Source organism: Saccostrea cucullata, unplaced genomic scaffold, assembly GCF_032062105.1.
Source record: "Saccostrea cucullata isolate Sc308-1 unplaced genomic scaffold, CSIRO_AGI_Scuc_v1 ctg566, whole genome shotgun sequence".
Classification (NCBI taxonomy): domain Eukaryota; kingdom Metazoa; phylum Mollusca; class Bivalvia; order Ostreida; family Ostreidae; genus Saccostrea; species Saccostrea cuccullata.
In genome coordinates, this window is record NW_026930495.1 from 315,678 (window position 1) to 329,986 (window position 14,309).

At 32.8% G+C, this 14,309-nt stretch overlaps 1 protein-coding gene across 1 annotated transcript in view; it reads right to left on the reverse strand.

The window, feature by feature from the left end:
* Positions 1-303: 303 nt before the first annotated feature.
* LOC134228820 (calcitonin gene-related peptide type 1 receptor-like) overlaps positions 304-14,309 on the reverse strand; it is a 45,940-nt gene continuing 31,934 nt past the window's right edge. The window contains exons 8-13 of the mRNA XM_062710526.1: positions 11,198-11,264; positions 9,094-9,160; positions 8,722-8,804; positions 5,330-5,453; positions 851-892; positions 304-655 (exon numbers count right to left, since the gene is read on the reverse strand). Of these exons, the coding sequence (XP_062566510.1) occupies positions 365-655; positions 851-892; positions 5,330-5,453; positions 8,722-8,804; positions 9,094-9,160; positions 11,198-11,264 (674 nt within the window). The 3' untranslated portion in view covers positions 304-364. The remainder of the gene's footprint in view (positions 656-850; positions 893-5,329; positions 5,454-8,721; positions 8,805-9,093; positions 9,161-11,197; positions 11,265-14,309) is intronic.

Consider the following 14,309-nt stretch of genomic DNA (forward strand, 5'->3'; position numbering starts at 1 on the left):
TGTACCAGAACACTCTTTACCTCAAATATTGTTAGCGAATTCTCATGTCTACATTCAGACAGTAAATTAGATGATCAAACTAAGCTTTAATGAATCATATGGGATACATATGACAAAAATACTGTCATTGTATTTGGCATGCACTGGTCGTTGTAAATGGCTTGTAGTGGGAAAATATTGTACAACTACACATTTGTTCCAATTTACATATTCTGACACTTAATTTTAATCACTTTTGGCATATTTTTGTTCATATAAAACTTGTTTTGTTTTCAAGAAGGTGAACTACATGTATTCAGTGTCTTCCGTCAAATGCATGAATAAAAAATACTGATTGTCTCCTTTTTTGCCTTCACAATTTTCATCATTTAACTTCTGACTCCACTAGGTGTCCATTTTCTGTCTTTTCACCACAGAAGGATTCCTCACTGAAGTTCAGGGGGAGTGTTTCCTGTCTACCATTAGAGGTTAGATCCTCCCTGTGTAACGAATCGCGATTAAAGGAATCTCGGTAAGAATCACGTTTAAAATCCGTGGCTGTCGAGGTTCGCACCTGCGTATAAACAGTACCGGAAGTCGTGCTAAATTCACGACGAGGTCGATATTGTGGTCTGCCGGATATCCGACTGAAGCAATTTTTCAGGTGACCGTGTACCTGTGGTGAAGAAAATTAAAGTGCTGAAAGTACTGATATGAGTTGATGTTGTGTACGTGTAGTAAATTTTAAAAAATCCCACTATAGATGATGTTTTTGTTTGAATTTTATGGTTAAAGAAATATGAAACTAATGCAAATTTACTAGATAAAGCTAATTCTCTAACTATGCCAAAATACTTTTTTAAGAATTTACCTCTCCGTTGAAGATGCAGAATATCAAGGACACAAAAGCACCCTGAAACCGAAGAGTATACAAGTTATTAAATGTACAAAAAACTGTGTGACATTTTAATTCAGGATATTTATAGATCAGTTTAGCTTACAACTTATGTACCATGTTCTGAAACCTAACTACCTTGAGCTATTAGTTCACTATACCCTTGAACTGTAAAAAATCAAGAACTTTAAGTTTGAAAAAAAAATTGGTTCATGCAGTTGAACATTATTGAAACAATAAAAGGCTGTCTCTTTTTTTTCATCGACTTTGAAGAATTTTAAATACTTAACTTGCTTCGACGAAATATGGTAAGTTATACGGGTTGATGCAAAAGTAATGTCACAACTTTGATAAAATTGGTATAAATCGACGTAAAGCAACAAAATTAAATATGATGGAAGCTTTATTTATTTCAAATCAGACCTGAAAAATTCAAAGGAAAATGATGTATACTTTTCAAAATATCGGATTTTAATCAATGCGCGTTTATGGTAGTCGCCGCACCTAAATATATCGTCATATGACGGATACACACCGTCATACTTTTAAGCGATTACCCTTCGTTTCATTAAAAAATATTTGTGATTTGCAAACATTTTCACCAATTCAACTTTCTTTTAGAATTCTTGGTACCATTATACACGCACTCTTTTCATAATTAAGCCCTCTGTCAAAATTTTTTGAACAGTAGCATAAGACAAACTTAAAAATTCACATGTCACTCTATACGTCTGTCTTTTTTGACAACGTCAGACACCATTGAACGTTTCCGTCCGATCTCCTATCTTTCGGTCTTCTTGTCCTCTGCTAATCATTCAGTGACCAATCACCCGCTCAAAATTGCTGAAACCATCTATTAAGATGTCTCTTATTTACATTCTTTATTCTGCAAGTCTGATTGATTAACGAAAATATCGCTAGTGATGATTCTCATATTTTGAAGCAGAAATGCATTACAACTCGTCGAGCCTTTTTTCCCCATTTCGACAATCCCTTTGTTCAATTCAACAGAGTTAAACAACAATGTTTATGATCACAAATACCAATGCCGTCATTTAATTTTCAATTAAAGACTAGAAAATAAAGAGAATTGTGTCTTTAAAAAAATTGGGAGATTAGGTGTTTTTTTTTAAGAATTTTTTTAATGTGTTTGTCTTTTTCATTCTAAGAAAAAATACAATTTAAAACGTGACGTTCCGTTGTGACGCGGCGACACCCCCTAAGCTCTATGCTTTAAACATCTATAAAATGAATTCAAATAAACATTATAAAATTAAAATTACTAAGTTAATTACATTCATATTTGTGCATCTTTTGGTATATTGTATTTGATAATATGACGACAAATATAAAAGATATGGACACTGTGACATTACTTTTGGATCAACCCTCGTATACATCGTATTTTACTGATAAAAAAAAGCCTCTACTGAAACAAGAGGCCCATGGGCCACATCGCTCACCTGAGAAGCTTTGACCATTCTGTTCTTTACCAGATTTCCCCCTTGTTATACATAATGCATCCCCACCCTACCCCACTGATCATAATTTAGACATTTTGAAATCTACACTACCCCATGATCCTTCCATGGGCACATATGTTTCAGCTTTTTTGGCACAGTGGTTCCTGAGAAGAAGATTTTCAAAGATTTTTCCTATATATTTCTATGTAAAACTCTGATTCCCTATAATGGCCCCGCCCTTCCCCCGGGGGTCATGATTCCTATAATTTAGAATTTACACTACCCCAGAATGCTTCCACATAAGCTTCACTTTTTCTGGCCCAGTGGTTCTTGAGAAGAAGATTTTCAAAGATTTTTCCTATATATTTCTATATTAAACTTTGATTCCCCATTGTGGCCCCGCCCTTCCCCCTGGTGTCATGATTTGAACAATTTAGAATCTACATTATACCAGGATGCTTCCACATAAGTTTCAGCTTTTCTGGCCCAGTGGTTCTTGAGAAGAAGATTTTCAAAGATTTTTCCTATATATTTCTATGTAAAACTTTGATACCCCATTGGGGCCCCGCCCTTCCCCCGGGGGTCATGATTTGAACAATTTAGAATCTACACTATACCAGGATGCTTCCACATAAGTTTCAGCTTTTCTGGCCCAGTGGTTCCTGAGAAGAAGATTTTCAAAGATTTCTCCTATATATTTCTATGTAAAACTTTGATTCCCTATAATGGCCCCGCCCTTCCCCCGGGGGTCATGATTCCTACAATTTAGAATTTACACTACCCCAGAATGCTTCCACATAAGCTTCATTTTTTCTGGCCCAGGGGTTCTTGAGAATAAGATTTTCAAAGATTTTTCCTATATATTTCTATTATATAAAACTTTGATTCCCCATTGTGGCCCCGCCCTTCCCCCGGGGGTCATTATTTGAACAATTTAGAATCTACATTATACCAGGATGCTTCCACATAAGTTTCAGCTTTACTGGCCCAGTGGTTCTTGAGAAGAAGATTTTCAAAGATTTTTCCTATATATTTCTATGTAAAACTTTGATTCCCCATTGTGGCCCCGCCCTTCCCTCGGTGGTCATGATTTGAACAATTTAGAATCTACACTATACCAGGATGCTTCCACATAAGTTTCAGCTTTTCTGCCCCAGTGGTTCTTGAGAAGAAGATTTTCAAAGATTTTTCCTATATATTTCTATATAAAACTTTGATTCCCCATTGTGGCCCCGCCCTTCCCCCGGGGGTCATGATATGAACAATTTAGAATCTACACTACCCCAGGATGCTTCCACATACGTTTCAGCTTTTCTGGCCCAGTGGTTCTTGAGAAGAAGATTTTTTAATGACCCAACCCTATTTTTGTCTTTTCTTGATTATCTCCCCTTGCGAGGGGATATGTCCCTCCATTTTTACAATTTAAATTCCCCTTCACCCAAGGATGCTTTGTACCAAGTTTGGTCAAAATTGGCCCAGTGGTTCTTGAGAAGAAGTCGAAAATGTGAAAAGTTTACAGACGGACAGACAGACGGACAGACGGACGGACGGACAGACAGACGGACGGACGGACGACGGACAAAATGTGATCAGAAAAGCTCACTTGAGCCTTCGGCTCAGGTGAGCTAAAAATTGATATATTTTATTGTATTGTATTGCCAAAAAAAAAACATCCATGGTTTTTATAATAAAAGAACTGTTATTTATCGAGAACTTCATTCATTTGATTTTAATAACCTTTAAGGTAGTCATAATAATTACATTTTGCTGAGATTTGTACATAAAACTCAGTTGCAAGATATTATAATGCTTCCTCAAACCATTTATTCATTCTAATAGATTGTCAAATGTTTTTCAAATAAAAGTCCTTTAAACCATATCAGACACATGACTGTATATACTTCCCTCTTTTTATGTATTTAATTATCATATTAGCTAATAATTTAACAATTAATTTTGGTTGTAACGCTTCATTTGATTGGTTAAAAAATTATCTATATTGTATAACCTTGTTTGCCTACATGACTTCTGTCAAAACGTTTCAATCCGCTTAATGTTATGTTCAGAATATGTACAGTTTGAAGGCGTTTTAAAGGGGGGAATTGTCTTGTTTTTTGATTGATTAAAAATTAAGGATATACGATCCTCAGCTAGGAAGGATAACTCTTTAATATATAATTTAATTCAAAAAGTCTTAAAATAAAGCTTGAAATTGAAATTTTTTCATGCAACAATTTTCATTATATGCCTCTACGTATGATTCAATGCTCTTTAAAGTTTTAACAAACGGTATTAAAAATGTTGACATTTGTACCTCATAAAATTAAGTATAACTTGCATATTTTAAAAAATCAATTTTTTTTTAATTTAGCCTTAGTTACCAATGTTTTTAAGCATGATTTGAAATTAAAAGTGATTTACGATGTTTTCTTTGAAAGGAAACACTTCATACACTATGCATTATGAAACGATGGAAGTAAGTAGGAGAAAGTAAAGTACCAAATAAGTGTAAAATTCATGCAATTTTCTTTCAAAGCCTGGATACCTATGATTTTTATTCCTAAAATGTATTTCTTCATCAATTATCAATTTAAAAATATGCCGTAGGTACTTCAAATCGCATTTCCTGAAAAATTATTTGAGATTTACTAATTTTTCCTATATAATATGATTAAATTTAAAGATGAAGTTTAAAGAAACACCGTGGGTAAATACATTTTAATTTGAGAATTTAGAGACCTCTTTGTGAGCAATTTAAATTACTCAATGCCTGATTTTCAGAACCTGAGGATCGGATAACCTTAAATTATAAAGAATGAATTATTAAAATAGCAACACAAGTTATACTGGTATAACCTGGGTTGGAGCAGTTAATTCCTTGTTATAAACTTTTCGCGGTTTATAAAGAGTTAACTGCCCTAACCCAGTTTTACAGTATACCTTGGGTTAATACTGAATTCGTTCCGTTAAGGTCTACCTTGTCTTAGCTTACCTGAGTATCCTGTATGACGAGTCTTAGGATCTCGTACCACATGGCGTTAGCTGGTCTGTAAATGACAACCGCCCACTGTATACCAAACAACGGAATCAGAACAAAGGTGGCCTTAATAGCTCGCCTGGAAAAGGAACTAGGGTTATATGAACAGGACAATGCATTTTAAATTCGTTTTTATCATCTTATCTACGTAATCATGGATGCTGAGAGAGAATAAAATGTAAATTTAAGGCATGAAATAACATTTATATACAAGATGATCAGAATAAATATATGATAGTTGCTCTAAATGTACAAGTAATAGCTTAAAGATATGTATGCCGTGTTAAACAGTATTTTTGCACAGCTAAAACCAAACAAAAATTTCTGAAGTATGATAAGCTATCAAAAATGAAGCATTCTCGCAAATTCGACGAAATATTATTCGGTATTAACAAAGTACTGGTCGGGAAAAGAACACGATATTCTCATGCATATTTATAAAGGACTGACGTTTATGTTGGATCTGCGCATGTGCGCGGGAAAAGCATCACGAGAATCATCAGGTCGAGGAAACTATTTTTTGTGACGTCTGTTCAGCGAGGAACCAACAAGACTGACAAATCGACCAATCAGCTCAATGAGTTGTATTTATTGCATTTATGGGTTACTACTCAGTACATAAATACTACATGTGTTTTTCGAACAGGCTAGTTTTTTAAATCGCTCTCAGAAAGACGTGGTGCATTTCCCAAGCATTTACACGCTTAATGCATTAAGTACGAGGGCCGTTCAAAAATTACGCGGACTGTGCTATTATTCACTCTTACAGACGTCATAGAGTTATGAAATTTCACAGAAATATGTATCTCAAAGATTCCAATAAATGTTGGGCAAAATTTCTGTATTTTAAAAAAATTCTACCAAAATTATCGGTATGTTGATATCGCTGATGGAGAGGTACGGAGCACGACAAAAAAATTGAAGCAAAAGCATGCGGAATCCAAAATTTAACTCATTTATTTTCTATAATTCGCAATATTTTTCGAGGATTTTCTCAAATGTATCTTTAAATTGTTCTATTATTATGTATTTGGATTTCTGACCTGATATTTGAAGTACTAACAGAAATATAGTGATTTTCCTCTGATGCGATTCCCGTGAAAACGACTGTGAAAATGACGTCTCCTGAATTGACGGCGCACCACACTTTAGTTAAATTTTGTGTAATGCTCGAGATATCGCCAACATAGACCCAAAATATACATAATGAAACATGTAGTAAACTAGGGTATTCGTGACATTCGTCCACAAATAGCAAATAGTAATTTAAGACCATTAGACCCCTGTGAAATGGCTACACGTGAGGACGGAAAGAAGATTATCAACGAAAACTTTATCCGGACTGTAAATAACGTGAGTCACCAATATCACTCTATAGCTATATCTTATAAATACTTGCAGTTTTTGGTTTTTAAAACAAAAAAAGAATATTCTTTACTTGTTTAATAGATTTAAAGATTGACAAGAAATGGTGTTTGGATGTTAAGTAGATTAGATAACTCAAACTGTACAAGTAGTCTTGGGAAAATGTTGAGAAAATGAAAGCTCAATCACCAATTTTCTATAATGTCTGTGACGTCAAAGGTTTTACTGCTCCGTGACTTAATGATATGTCCTGAAAAATCACTCAGAATTGATAACAATTTATAACATTTTGATATGAAATTTTGTAGACCATATAAGTAAAGATTCTTTTATATTTTGTGCGACATTTTGCCCGATTATGTCGACAAATATTTTTTCTGTGCAACAAGTCCGCGTAATTTTTGAACGGCCCTCGTACATTATTATCTACTAATCCCATGCTAACATTTGCATACAAATGAACAATGATAAAAATAAGAGTTTTCCCCACTCTATTGTACAGTTCCGTTTGTTTACAATTTCCACGTGCTCTACTGACAGTGAAAAGACAATTTTACGTGACTATATATTCCTCGGTACAAAAAGCAAAGTAACTCTGAGGTGTGCTCACGTATTGACAATGTTTACAATGTGTACAAATTCGAAACATACAGTATGCTAACAAGAAAAATTGCATTTGTTTGTTAATGTGAGCATGGGAATTCTCAATTAGTAACTATTCTTCCTATTTTTCTAAAACAGGTTTTTAAAAAATGTAAATTGGCTTTCCAGCCACGTGTTTGTAGTGAAAACGTAGTAGACCATCATGCTTTTCGGCTCATTCACGAGATTGGACCATTGTTTGCTGTGAGCATGCAAAACCACGTGTTCATGAATATTTCAATAAGAGGCGGTTTAATATCCGATTCGGAGAGAAAATAATTTTTACAAAATAATATTTCATAACTTTTAAAAGTGATGGAGTGGAATTGTCTTAATTGCAGAAATAACATAACTTATGTTACTTGATGAGACACCACATATATTTATTTCTTTAGCAATAAAACACTAATACGGGATATATATCTTTAAAGCTTATTCTTAAAAATTTATTACATCGATAATTAACGCAATATACAAATATCCTTAATGGTAAGAATTTAGACTTGCAAACCGAGTACCATAAAAATCGGCAATTTAACATTTCCACGGACCTTTGCATCTTTCTACTCATGTCACAATGAACAACCCAGAAGATACATTTATAAATTTTGCTAACGCATTTTATATCTTATGCTTTTGTCTTCTCTCAGCTATAAAATTACGGGATGTACTTTTTTCATTTGATCATTTGAACTTAAAAGTGAAGATTAATTTTCTTCAATAAAGATATTGTTCCTTTTCTCATGCACATTGAATGAGCAAAAACTGGCTTGACTTCTTTCTCTTGACAAAAAAAGCATGAAAGAAAAAATCCAGTATGGTGTCTTTCAACTTTAACATACAGCCTCAACATGCAAAATTGAATCTTCCAAAGTTTTAACATTACAGAAAAGACATATCAAAAAAAGAAAATTAATCCTCAAGAGTTGATTCCCTGATTTGTTCAGTTGCTGATTCCTAAAAAATAACTGCTATGTCTATATATAGATTTATATATTAAAATTCAAGATGTCCTTGGTATAGGTATATACATATAGAAAAATAATCCAGAGTTTGGAAAAGATGATCACATTTTATTATATATACATTTATGTATATGCTTATAAATAAGCATAGTCTCTGCTGTTCAAACTTCACTTCTCAACTTATAAGCCTAGGTGCTATGCGATGTTCCAAAATAAAACAAACACATTTCTATATAATTTTTTACTTTCTTTTAATTATTCTACTAAAATAATAATCATCTTAATTAACCCAAAGTGAAATTCTTAATTTTGCAAGTTAAGGTCCTTAACTTATATGTACAGATATAAAGTGTTTATTAATTAATGTATACTCGCCTGTATCCACTGGGTTCGTTGGGGTGAGACTGTAGTTGAGTCAAGAGAATATAGAGAATATTCCCAAGGAAGAAAACATTGGCCTGCAATGAGATATTTATGAAACACAGTCATGAATACGTTTACATGAAAATAAGAATATGCATATGTAAACATTCATACATCAAAATATTTCAATCGTTATATACATATAAAAATGTTATACAAACTTAGGCATTTATAAAAAGAATAAAGCATTCCTTTAGAATAGCCTTAATTCAAATATTGACATCCAACATTTGTTTTCTTTGGATTTATAACAAATTAACAAAAGTTAAAGAGGAAGATTTTTTTCTTACGTTAACTTTCAAGGTAGTAAATAAAAGTACTTACAAATAAGCAAAGTAAATTTGGCGTGTAGATCAACCATTCAAAACCATTGATGTTATTTATCCAGCAACTGTTTTAAAATAATGGCAAAATGTTAAAAAAAAAAAATCAGCAATATGTTGTTCATTAAAATACATATAATAATTTTGATTCAATCTAAGGGAAGAAAATAATGAATTTTGTTGTTTGATATTCGCTTATCATAATACATTGTTGCTCTAAAAAAAATTTTAACAACGAATTTATCTTGAATTTATCTTGAAAACTACATTTATACACTTTTGAGTTATTCCTCTTGTGTTAGATTAACTTGCGTCTGCAAATATCAACCATACAGAAGGTGTTAAATGGTGTTAAGTGAACAGATTTAATTAATTAATTGATTGATGGATTAATGGATTGAGTGATTAATTGATTGATTAACTGACTGAATGTTTTTTACCATCTTAGATTTTTGAAATGAAGATGAGACGTCATCACATGGCGGTGAAGGACTTTATTCGTCACACAGGGCAATAACTGAGCACATGGAACCTCTTTCATTATTTATTCATGCGAAAGACCTGTAAATTTTACCCCCTAATGCCGCTTGACGTAAATCAGTCACTACTATGTCTTACGATGCGGCGAGATGAAGGAGAATGGACTCTCACGTGGGAGACGTCCTTTCACTGGGCTGTCGTGACCAGTTGGAGAAAAAAAGAGAAATAAAACTTTCAAAAAGCCTTTCCTTCAATTCGGAATGCAATATTGAAATTAGATATTGCACTTGTAGTAATTTCGTAGTTTTTCAATATGTAAATGTTATATGCTAGAAAATACAGTAACGTGTAAATATACTCGAGCAAAAAGATAAAAAAAGTTTACTTTTACAAACTGAGTATATAAATCAAAGAACTAAAAAAAAACATTAAATTGATTGATGTTTCGAGTTCCCAAATTAACAAACGATATTCTATTCTGATTATAAGTGTCATCTGGCGTAAAGTCTTTTGGTAATATTCATTTTTCAGACTATCAAGAGCAAGCCTATGATGACCGACAGCGGTTGAGAATAGCAGCTTAGTAACCAATCAGAAACATGCTTTGTCTTCACCGCGGACCTCACGCAGAGGAGTCACAGATGTATTAAACGATACGAGCAGTATTAAATTGATTTCCGCTCGCCAATCGGCTTACTATGGTCAAAGATATATCAATCTAAGGCTCTAAAAAACATAAGAAATATGTGAAAATGTTTATCTATGCGCTTCGATACACCCATTCCCCATTCCCTCTTCCTCATACTAACTTCAACTATTAAGTTTCATCTTGTATTCTAAAAGACTTTTGATACCAAAAAGCTTGGGCGAGCTGCAATGAGGATGATACGTGACAGGCATTAATACATGCACATATGGGGTATAAATGTATTCTTTTTTTTTCCTTACAAATGTTTATATACCTTTTTTAAATTAAATTTTACTATTTTGCTTTTTGTGCATACATCTTTTAGTTCATTTTCCCATTGTAAAAACAGTGAAAAAGTCTCCAAAATTGTTTGATAATTTAATTGCACTCCAAATCTGTATACATAATTCGTATTTTTATAATAAATTCTCGTTTGAGATTTAAATAATGAGAGAATACGTAGGTAAATTGTCGTTTTACTAATTTTTGATTTCATTTGATTCAATAATAGATACTGAAGATTTTCTCATAGATTGTCACAGCTCTGATATTTAGAAGAGACAAATGACCACGAGGATTAAGATAATGACTTGTACTCTATAAAAGGCAACCTAAATACAATATCAAATTTAAATTATATGTGCTTTTCAAAATTACATGCCTCAGGACGCCAAAATATATAATTATTCATGATAATATGTGTGTAAATAGGATCTCTGTTAATTAAAAAAATGGTTCAGTATAATTATTGCTTTAATTATTAAGAAAAAAAACAGCTCGGTCAAAATTATAATTCCATAAACTGCATTTATGCTTTCAAGGTTACAAAAATATACTTTCTTTAATGGTATAAAGTTTGCAGAAAGGTACAAACTTTCTATTCCCTTATGAAAATTTCATTATTCATCAACTGACCACGTTAACATAAGGGACTTACTTGTTGTCATACTCCGATATGCTGGCCTTGATAATGGAATATACGACAACGGGAAACCATGGAGCACCTGTAAAACAAGAATATTGACAATAATTTTAAAATATGTAAATGTAACTTTTTGTAACACACACCTGTACCACATTTGTTTTGTATTCTGAGGAATTTTCCTATACGTATAAAGTTTACAATTTAATGAAGTGTACATGTCTTAATTTCTGTAAACTTGATACAGTTTGATAACTATTTCAAATATTTCAGTATTGACAAGAAATTGAAGGAATAGAGGATACTCCTAAGCTTATGTTGCTAATTAAAATGAAGACAAAAAATAGTTCTTGCATATACAGGCCCCAAATACTAGTACACTACAAAAGAATTATTAAACGCCATGAAGTTTTGTAATCTCCATTCCTATGTCGATACGATGTATCCTGGTAAGCTTGAGATAAAAGATACCATAGAGTCTGACACATCTGTTTCATACTTGGATATATTACTTGAAAAGACGTTAATGGTAACCTAACAACCAAGCTCTATGATAAACGTGATGATTTTAACTTTTCTATCGTCAACTTCCCTTACATATGCAGCAATATACCTTCATCACCTGCATACGGAGTTTACATTTCTCATTTGCTTCGATACGCAAGAGCATGCTCTACGTACGAACAATTTCTAATACGAGGTAAAATAGACAAACAAGTTGATGGAACAAGAGTATCAACAGTCTCGTTTAAAGTCATCATTTCGTAAGTCCTATGGTCGATACAATGACCTTCTCAGCAAATACAATTTATCATTGAGTCAAATGCTGACTGACTTTTTCATACTTCTTGTTAGTCCATTATTTATACACTGAATTGACGACGGATTTTCCTGTTATTTCCCAATCATGACAGGGATCACACGGCGGGTGTGACCGGTAGGCAGGGGATGCTCACTCCTCCATGACACCTGATCCAACCTCTGATGGTTTGGAGGTCCGTGTTTGCTCTGCTTCTATTTTGTATTGTTTTATGGATTTGATATTGAATACTGTTCGTTAGCTTCACATTCTTCATTTACTCTATGTAGTAAATGTTGTCAAAACTAGCATATACTAAAGTAAATTAGGTTTTATTCCTTTAAATCGATATATTTACTTATTTCAAAGTCTGTTAAAGATATAAACCTTATAGATAGCCCTGGCCTTATACTCCATCATTTACATTTATTTTAATGTAACCACCTTAAAACCTCCTTAAATCAGACTGAAGTTCTCATAAATATCTTTAGATAAATACCTTGGGAAATTTCACTTTAACAACAGAAGAAAATTTCCTCAGGGATGTAAATTAATTACTAATATTTGATTTTTCTCATCTGAAGAAAAATTATACTGCAAATCTGTAGAAGTCTTTTTAGATTTTACTCTGTAATAGAAATACATACGAGATGGAAAGTTTTAACTAGTGACGTTATTGAAACCTGTATGATTACTGAAAGATTTTTATTAAAAGATTTAAAATACCAGAGACGGGATCCAATGGCTAGGAAAGGTTAGCGTCCCCTGTTAGCCGTTAAAAGTGATTTTTGCTTTTTGATTGATATAAAAATAGTTTGCTTATAAAGTAGCATAATAAGTGTGCAAAGTACTACTATTTCCAACAGATTGCTAGATGACCTTGTTTTCTGGGATCAATTATCGATATTTTACATGAGGAAATCTAACATTTTATTTAAAGCACACTCGGAATTTGCATGTGTAAAAGCAGAATCAGAATCACTTTTAAGAAAGTTTCATAAAAAGGTATTTTGTGGAATAGAACAACAAGACATACAAGTTTCTATTTTTTCAGGACGCTATTGTCTTTTATTAGTCGTATGGAATAGTTATATAAAGCATAGTTACAAAGAATATATAATTTGATAATATTGCTGCATGGTTAAAAAAGTTTAAAAGTTAATTTTTTTGTTTGAATTATAAAACTTTATATTTCAATTACTACAGTTAAGGAATATTTTGTAGCATAATATGTATCACATTTCTTCAAATCATTCGAATAATTTTTTAAGGTTATGGTAATCAGCATTGAAATGAAAACATGACTTCATGTTTTTGCTAACGATACTACCAATGTGAAAATGTTTTGCCCATGTTCCAAAGCTTGTGTCCATAAACAAATTAAATTGAAGGATGCTATGGAGGAGTACGCATCCTTTGTCGTCCTGTCACCAATGTGTAAATTATAGACTAACAATAAGTATGAAAAAAGTCAGTCAGCATTTGAATCAATGATAAATTGTATTTGCTGACAAGGTCATTATATCGACCATAGAACTTAAAAAAATGATGACATATGAGATCGACATAAGAATGGAAATAACCATAGATAATTGACAAAACGTTGACGAAATATCGAAATGTATAGTTGAAGGCCACAGCAAGTGTTTTCTTCTTTTCAAGTACAAGATTGTGGACAAATTCTGCTTCATATGAATACAAAAATAGGTCGAAAAATCCCTGTTTACAAAAGTTTTTTTAAGCCTTCAGTTACACTTTTCCATTTGTATACACAAACTGTTTCTAAATTTATCATCGATTTGAATTTACGGAAGCGTAATTGCTAATTTTTTTTTGTTTATTTGTTTAACGTTCCTTTTTTCAATCATGTCCCTTTTACGTCCCTTTATTTTTCAATCACTTTGGGCGTCATCACTTGCCGCCAGAAAATTCAGATTTGAGCTCAGCCCTTATGGCCTTTGATGAGTGAGGAATCTTGTTCGTGCCAACATCAGCTCTGACACACAGCCCCTCTTTATAAGGTCGCCTCTAAAGGGCCGGTTTCCAAGTTCCCCACCGGTATTTTAATGCGCAGAGATCAGGATCATGGTAAAAGGATTCAAACTTTCAAAGTATCAGAGAGGGATATACTTGAAAGTATTGTTCGTTTCAGTTTTTGTAAATGAAAGATATTCAAATTCTCGAGTTGAATTTATCTGATCGAACAAATAAAGATAATCTACGAAGGACTGATTTGAAACTACAGGTAACTCTCGAAACCTCGAAGTCCGCGGGACCGAGGAAAAACTTCGAGAGATCAAGAGTTCGAGTTTTCAAGAGTCCGGATTT